The sequence below is a fragment of the Microtus ochrogaster genome, chromosome 2 (assembly GCF_000317375.1).
Source record: "Microtus ochrogaster isolate Prairie Vole_2 chromosome 2, MicOch1.0, whole genome shotgun sequence".
Lineage (NCBI taxonomy): Eukaryota > Metazoa > Chordata > Mammalia > Rodentia > Cricetidae > Microtus > Microtus ochrogaster.
This window is the reverse complement of record NC_022010.1, coordinates 7,107,624-7,116,066: the sequence shown is the minus strand read 5'-3', so window position 1 is coordinate 7,116,066 and position 8,443 is coordinate 7,107,624. Positions and strand designations below refer to the sequence as shown.

Sequence of the window (8,443 nt, the reverse complement as noted above, 5' to 3'; positions counted from 1 at the left end):
CTCCTGAGTGCTGGGTTGCAGCTTCTGAGGATGCCGGGAACTCCTTACAGTCCTCCTGCTACACACTCCTGAGTGCTGGGTTGCAGCTTCTGAGGCAGCACACAGGTTACATGAGTGATTCACACGCGTGTTCTCAGTTGCACCTGGGAACTCTCCCTGGCTTTTCTCTTGTGCCCACTTTTTATGGGGAGTCTGCCTGTTTGAAATGCATTGTCGCAGACTCTTCCTGGGGCAGGATCGCGATGGATCTGGTGTCCTCCCTGCCCCCTTTCTTTATTCTGCAAGCCTTCTGTTTAGAGGTCTCGGCGGCAGGAATTGGCTACTACCTCTGTGTGGCGGGACTTGATGCCCTGGGTCCCACAGACTTCTCACACCCCATCTGGCGTCTGCTCCTCTCTAGTCCTGGTCAGGTTTCAGAAACAGTTTCCCCCCCCCCAAAAGATCCATTTATTTATTTATTGTGTATTGGTGTTTTGTCTGCACGTTCTGTGTACCACATTTGTAATACCCTCAGAAGAGGGTGTTGGATTCCTGGAGTTGGAGTTTCAGACTATTGTTAGCTGCCATGTTGGGGCAAGAACTGAACCTGGGTCCTCTGGCAGAGCAGCCAGTTCTCTTAACCTCTGAGCCATTGTGACGAGAACAGGGTGCTCTCCGTCAAGGTGAACAGGAGCTGCACAGCAGTGTTGTCAGAAAGAGGAGCCTGGGAGGGGGCTCCTGAGCCTCTCTCTGTTCTGGAAAGAGGGGCCTGGAAGGGGGCTCCTGAGCCTCCTTCTGTTCTGAAAAGAGGTGTTTCATTGTCAGCCTTTTTGAGGAGTGGAAAGGTCTCGGTGAAGGACATTCTTTGAGGCCTTTGTTATTGCTATTGTCACTGAGAAACTGGGGGTGTTTTCCCTGTAGAAGCAAAAGTATTGCCCCCAGGTGGATACACCTGGAATTCACAGCTCGTGTGTATAGTTGCCCATAGTCCCTCGGCGTGAGCAATGAGAAGATGGCCATTGCTCAGTGTGTCTTGTGCTCTTGCCCAGCCAGGGCTTCCTGCATCGAGCCTGAGTTAGCTTTGTGTTTCTGATCCTGGACATGCAGTGGGTTTACAGCGACCCAAGGGTTGGTGGTTATACATTGTGCTGTCTGCAGGGGAGGTGCACTGAGGGTGGCCCTTGTTCTAACATCCACGAGCCTTTCAAAAATTACATTTTCATGTGTGTGTTTTGTGCCTTGAGAGGGTTATGCTGCGCTGTACTGTGGCAGTCGGAGGACAACTTGCAGGAGTTGGTTCTCTTCTTCCACTGTGTTGGTCCCAGGACTGGAACTCGGGTCCTCAGGTCTGGTGGCAAGTGCTCTTAGCCTCTGAGCCATCTCCTCGGTCCCTTGTTTTTTCATTTATAATTTATTGTAGGGTTGTGTAGGTATGGTTGATACCGAAGTTCCTCATTTTCTGCATCTGAAGTTCCAGAGAGTAGCGTGTCTTCCGATCTTTTTGTTCTCTTGATTAACCCTTAATGTAGACATGTGTTAATGCCAGCACTCTCACTTTTGCATGGTTCAAACTGCTTCTTGGGATTGTACACACTGTGCTGCAGGTGTCCAGGGGCGTGTCTCTTTGTGACTCCCCTTCTCTGCCTGAAGAGCACTTAGGGTACGCCCAGGGCAGCCTGGTCTGCCAGTACTGAGCCAGAGCTGAATTCTTCCTCTCTTCCAGGATGTATCAGGACAAACTGGCGTCTTTGAAGAGGCAGCTGCAGCAGCTACAGGAAGGTAGGTGTGGGGCTGCCCTGCGCCTCCACAGTGCCCTGGGCACAAGTCCTTGGAGTTTATGTCTGTCTGGGAGCATGAGTGATGGTGAAGTCTGGCTTGTGTTAGCCCTCTGCTATGTGTCCTGCTGTCTCTTATCACAAATGTGAGTTTTTACTTTTATATTTTGCCATTTTCAATATGGAACAAATTCTTGAGCTGAAGTTTCCCTTGGGTCCTCAGGGCACCATGTCTAAGATAGACTTTGTATTTTTAAGAGGAGGTTGTGGACCAACACGATGGTTCAGTGAGCAAAGGAGCTGCCATCAAGCCTCATGGCATGATCATGATGATGTCCACAGTTCACACGGTGGGAGGAGAGAATGCCAAAAGGTGTCCTGACCTCCAGATACACACACAGACAGGCACACATGCACGTTCACGGAAAAACATTTTTAAGCAATAAGGACCTCATTATGAAAGGAGCCAAGTTTTCCTCCTTCCTAAGCCAATCCACGCTTCACCGTGCTGTTCTCTTCTCTTGGTAAATTATAAGTGGCCATGTCTTGGAAGTACGGTGACGGTTAAAGAAAGGCTTAGCAGCCTGAGACTGAGAACCGGCTCCTCAAGTTCTATGACAAGCTTGCAACCCAGTGTCACTGCTCTCAAAGGAATGTGACTTTGGGGCATATCCCATCTCTTGCTTCATCTACCAAGTGAGGAAAGAAGGGCCCGGAACAGAGCATTGGCCATAGTGTGAATCCAAACAGGTTAGTTGCCGTCTCTGCAGCACACTGTAGGGTCCCTGTCAGCGCAACTGCTCTTCCTGCCAGGAGCCGTGCTCCTGGGCCCTGGTCCTGTGCTGGGTACCATGCCAACAAGTGCTTCTACAGATGGGAGCTCATGACAGCTGCCTTGGGGAGAAATGAACAAGCAGAGGTTTCAGGGTTTGTACCTGCACCGTCTGACTGCCAAGGGCCACATGGCTAAGTCTCATAGAACTGATTAAAATTAACAATCTGCTTCCTCAGTTGTATTGATTGAGTTTGAGTGCTGAAGTTAACCCTTATAACTTACGTTAACCATAATCTGTGTTACCTGTGTTAGCCACGTGGCTTGGTACCTTTTATCAGTGAGGCCTTCTCTTCTTGCTTCCTCTGTGTCTGGTGATGATGGCAGACGGAGCCTTTCCTCTTCCCAGAATTCTCCTGTTCTGGTTTCTCTGTCTATACTTCCTACCTGGCTACTGACCAATCAGTATTTTATTAAAGCAATACAAGTGACAAGTCTTTACAGGGTCCCACAGCAGGATAGCCTTGACCTAGACGTCACTGTAAGGGAATGGCCCTTCTCCAGGAGAGGGAGGCCCATTGTCTTAGACTGTAGAACCCCGTGATCAGTGCCATTTGGGTGTCTGTGCCCTTCTCCTGGCCTCACTCCTCCACCCCTCCTGGTCTGATGGGGCTCCATGTGGTCTCTGGTCTTGTCTGCTGTGCGCCTCTTCTCTATTACGGCTCTCTAGTCCTGCTCCGGATGCTAGAGAGTGACTTAGGTGTGGGCATAGCAGGCTGATTTTCTGAGTCACTCTGTGCCTTGTGACTGCCCCATCAGGTACATTACAGGAATATCAGAAGAGGATGAAGAAGCTGGATCAGCAGTATAGAGAGAGGATCCGGAACGCAGGTAGGCCTCCAGTGTGTACACAGTACCGCCTGCCTTCTGCTCGCTCATGCTCATAGAGTGCAGAGCTGTTCTCTAGATAGAACACACCCAAGTCTTCACTGGGGCAGAGGAGAGGGGACGGACGAGTGTGCCAGAGTTGTTTACCTACCTATTCTCTAGGAATCTAGGTGCCGGGGCTGCTCCTTGCTTGGTGCACTTGGTGGCATATTGGGCAACCTGAGTTGCTGGTGTGGAAGAGGTTGTAGTTCATTGTGCCTGTGGTTTCTTCTGTGCCTGAGAAGGGGACTGCCATCTTGTCATGGCCTCCATGTGTTTCAAGCACTTGCTGGCATGGAATGTATGCCCTCAGCCCGCTCCACATCATGTTTGCTCGGGTGTTTGACATCTGTGCACGCTGGTACTTGGAGCATAGTGTCCATGGCTTTAGGAAACTCTCCATGTCATTGGCCAAGGAGCCCCATCTACAGAAAATCAGTGAACAGTAGAAGTTAAAGAACCATGTGGTAGTTCCTGTGCCCACGGCTCCCTGGGCTGGAGTGACTTCCGGGATGAGTGGTTTCTTTGCCTTGAGTGCTTTTTGTCAGACACAATGCCTGTGCTCATCGTCTGAGTTCTGGAAGTCTGAAGTTCCACAGGGTGTGAGTGAATGTGCTTTCCACAGGGAAATGGGTCTTCAGGATTTGAGGCCTGCCAAGGAGAACACGGAACTTGTGATACCCTGAAGTTTCTGGTCTATCCATGGTCTATTCATAGCCCATACTGACCCAGAAAAGATGGGAGTTACAGATACCTTTTGTTTCAGATGCTGGCTTTATCAAAGCATACCACCTCCTGGTGGAGGCTGCCGGGCCGTGTGAGGGTCTCTAGAGGAACAGAACTGATAGACTGGGTCTCTACACAGAGGGGGATTTATTACAGTGGCTTAGGGCTGTGGTCCAGCTAGTCTAACAGTGCCTGTCTCCCTGTGGAAGGTCTGAGAATCCGGCGCTGTTGGAGCTGGTTGTCTCGGCCGGTTCAGTGTATGCAGTGAGGGCATGGACTGCCAGAGAGCTGGAGGGCAGGCAGGCAAAGAGAGCAAGCTTCCTTCTTCCATGTCCTTTGTACAGGCTGCCACCAAAAGGTGTGGCCCAGATTAAAGGTGGATCTTCTCACTTCAAATGATTTGAAAGAAAATTTTCTTACAGGTATACCCAGTCACTTAGGTTTTACTTAATTCTGGATATAGTCAAGCTGACAACCAAGAATAGCCATTCCGTAGGTAAACAGTTAATAACTGTCTGATGCACAGTAGGACTAAGGAAGCAGAGAGTGGGGCTTGATGAATTTGGGTCTGTCAGGGAAGGCCTCAAAATTAAGTCCTAACTGAGCCCAGCCCCCTGTCCTCTGGAGCCATGCTGTCCACCCTGAAAGCTTCCATAAGGACTCTGTCTCTGAGGTGGCAGTGTTTTATCTCACTGGACTGTCCTGCTGGTTGGGCCTGAGAGAGGACAGCTTTGCATTTTGTCGGTAGAACCGCCCGAGACCCAGTGAATCCTGCTAGCCTTATCTAGAGGGACGGTGGCTGGGTGACTCTAACTGCCCTTTCCTCTCTTGCAGAGCTCTTCCTCCAGCTGGAAGTAAGTACCCCGGGAGCTTTTGGGTCTGCAGGCTCCTTCTGAGGCTGCGGTTTGACTCTTGATCTGCCGGCCTCTCCTTCTGTCAGCAAGTATTGGGTTTGGAACACCTCACCAGTGTCTGCTTGAGGAAGGGATGCTGGTCTGCTCATGAGTATTGTGCGCTCCCTCCTGACCACATGGGGTTGGGATGTCACCCCTCACTGTTCGTTGTTTTCTTATTTAAAATCTAACTTGTATACGTGTGCATCAGTGAGTGAATACCATGTATGTTGGTGCCTCTGGAGCCAGAAGGGGGTGCTGGGGTCACAGGCAGTTGTGAGCCACCCAACATGGATGCTGAGAACCAAACTCAAGTCCTTTGGAAGAGCTGCAAGCACCCTGTCTCCAACCGTCTCTCCAGCCCACAGCCTGTCTGCAGGCCTCTGTCTCACACTGTGACCATTGAGGTGTCTCAGGGCCATGTTGCCTGGTGATTTGCTAGCACCCCCGCCCCCAGCCCAGTTGCTGAGTTGGCCCCACAGATCTGTCCTACTCTGGGACTTCACTGGGCCTGGAGCAAGACGGAGTTAACGTTTCCTTTCATGTCACAGGCAGCTGCGTGCCGTGGTGCTGAGACGAGGGCCTAGAGGGTTAGAAGGGCCTAGAGGGTGTAAGGGGTGCTTTTAGGTTTGTCAGATTCACATTACTTGGAAGACATTTTTACTAAAATCAGTTCGGCGCACACAGGCGCAGCCAGGCAGAGCGTGTACTCCAGCCCACAGTCGTCACCCAGGACACTGGTGAGATTTCACAAGTAGGCTTTTAGGCAGTTTTGTTTTTATTTTATTAATAGCTTACTTTTGATGCTTGAGTACTTGAAGGGTCATGCGCCTAATGAATGGTCTGTAGTTGCTTTTGTTTTTAGGGATCAAACATAATAGCACGCTGTCTGGCTTTAATATCATATAATTAATTCTAAATGCAGAAACTTCATCTGGAGTGGGCTGTTTTCACTTGAAATTGTGTCCTTCCAAGAGGGACCCCCTTGCTAGCTTGGAGAGACTCAAGTTCTGTTTTGATGCTAAAGCGGGGAGAAGGGGGACCCGGGTGGCAGTGCAGTACCTTGGAGTGAGCACTGCTACGTGGCTGGGTTTGGGGCACCTCCTGGAATTGTCCCCGAGACCCCTGGTTCCACAGGTCAGTGTGGGTGACCGAGGTCTCAGGCTTTGTCTGCTGCTGAGGTCAGAGCCAGAGGCGGATGGCACCTGTGGTCAGCCACCCCAGCCCCATTTTCCTTTGATCAGACCGAACAGGTGGAAAGGAATTATATCAAAGAGAAGAAGGCGGCTGTGAAGGAGTTTGAAGACAAGAAGGTGGAGCTGAAGGAGAACCTGATTGCCGAGCTCGAGGAGAAGAAGAAGATGATTGAGAATGAGAAGCTCACGATGGAGCTGACAGGAGGTAAGGAGCCCTGGGCCTGGGGCTGCCTCAGTCCCTCCCCTGCCTCATGGCCCCGCCTCCACGGCAGGTCTACTGTTGGAGAGCAGGGTTCCTGACCCAGTCAGCATTTCACGTCCACCCTGAACCAGATGGGGACTTGGTCATGCTGCTTAGCTTCCCCCTGTAGAGGGTCAGGTGCCATCTCATCTCACGACTGTGCCTTTGGGTGTCTGCGCATGACAGGCAGGCCACGTGCAGGCTGTTGAGTAGCAGCTGCAGGCTGTGCCTTGTCAGCTGCCATTTGTGTCTCTCACATTTCCAGTTTCTCACCAGAACCACCTGGAGATCACCCTGGTTACCACAAGAAGGTGGCTTTGTGTGTCTGTGCTGTCGTCTTTCCCCGCAGGCAGTGCTGTGAGCTCAGCCTGCGTGTGATTCCTTCAGGAATCTCCTGAGTGTCTAGAGCAGACTTCAAGACTAGTTTCCTTCCTAGTCACCTGGGGTTTAGTTGTCACCAGGGAATTTAGCAGGTTACAGACAGGTCTCAGGGGAACTGTGGTGACACCCGTTCCCGTCTGCAGACTGGTGAATCACAGGAGCCAGCCACTTTAGAGCTTGGCAAGGACTTTGTTACAAGTCAGCGCTGAGTTTGTTACCTGGCTACATAGTTGGTGTGCTCTTCTGCACACCCTGAAACTTAATCTTCACCCTGTCCAGAAGGTTCTGGGGCTCTGGGAGAGCAGGATTTAACAGGGCTCTGTAGGACTTGCGAGTTTTGTGGAAATCCTTGGCCGACTTTGGATCAGAAAGCAGGCAGTTAGAGCTGGTGTGCCCCTCTGTTCTGTGCTCTGAACCAGCTTAGCACCCTGTCCACACACAGTGACCCCTCCACAGGTCCCCCAGTGGGTGCTGGAGTAGCACCCTGTCCACACACAGTGACCCCCCTCCACAGGTCCCCCAGTGGGTGCTGGAGTAGTGCCTGGGGCTGTGCTGCTTACCCTGTTCAGTGCTCTTTCTCTTGGGTTGCACATGGTGCCACCCTCTCGGGTACCAACCTCCCCACCTGTTTTTGACCCGCATGCCATTTTCTTGATGGTGGTTGTGACTGGTATTGATGCTTCATGGCTCTCTGCTGGAGGCCCCACTGTTCCCGAGGCTCCATTGGCCTAGTGGGACATCCTGTCCATGTATAACTGCTCCCGCTCCCAGCAGGGAAGGGCGTGCTCACCTTACCTATGCTTTGGTGTCCTAGTTACTGACAGGCAGTGGGCTCTGCTCAGGTGGTTTTATAGCCAGCTTCTGAACTGAGACAGAAGCAGAAAAGACAAATAAAGGCTAGGAAATCATTTGTAATGCAATAAAGCAGATAAAGGTACTGACGTCCTTCCTTAAGCCATTCAGGACCTTGTTGTGGAGAGCGTTGCCAAGGTAATGATGGAGGGCGGAGTAAAGGCACCGAAGCTAGAAGGATAATGGGCCTTCCCCAGATGGTGCTGCCCTGGTGTTAGATGAAGGCCTGATTTCCTTCTAGCTGACTGACTTGCTTCGCTTCTGAGGATTGATGCCGAGATACACCTCTTCCACCTCCGTCTGCAAATCGCCTTTTCTGCTTCAACCTGGATATTTCTCTTAAATAGTAAATGAGAGGTTGCTGAGAAAGACCATAAGAAGCAGGTGTCTCAGGCCAACTGCTCTGTCTGAGCATAGTCGCCTAGGGACTGGGATCTGGGAGTGCAGAAGGCACTCCGCATCCTCAGCCTCCCGGGACACCAGGCTCTGACTGTATTTGCGGTGCTGTGCTGTGGAGGTGAAGCTGCACCCGGCCAGCTGCCTGCTGTAGGTGCAGTCACCTGAAGGGCTGCTGGGGGTCCCACTCTCAGGGACTGCCCATGCCCTGCTGGGCCCTTCTGTGGTAGGGAGCTTGTAGGCAGAGTGCACTGGATGTGACCCTTTGAGCTAAGGCCAGGCCGTACATGAGCATCGGGTGCCTT

At 51.6% G+C, this 8,443-nt stretch overlaps 1 protein-coding gene across 1 annotated transcript in view; it reads left to right on the top strand.

Annotated features, from left to right (window-relative positions):
- Suds3 (SDS3 homolog, SIN3A corepressor complex component) overlaps positions 1 to 8,443 on the top strand; it is a 28,230-nt gene that overhangs the window by 4,120 nt on the left and 15,667 nt on the right. The window contains exons 3-6 of the mRNA XM_026784596.1: positions 1,703 to 1,758; positions 3,346 to 3,417; positions 5,014 to 5,033; positions 6,317 to 6,473. Coding sequence (XP_026640397.1) covers positions 1,703 to 1,758; positions 3,346 to 3,417; positions 5,014 to 5,033; positions 6,317 to 6,473 — 305 coding nt within the window. The remainder of the gene's footprint in view (positions 1 to 1,702; positions 1,759 to 3,345; positions 3,418 to 5,013; positions 5,034 to 6,316; positions 6,474 to 8,443) is intronic.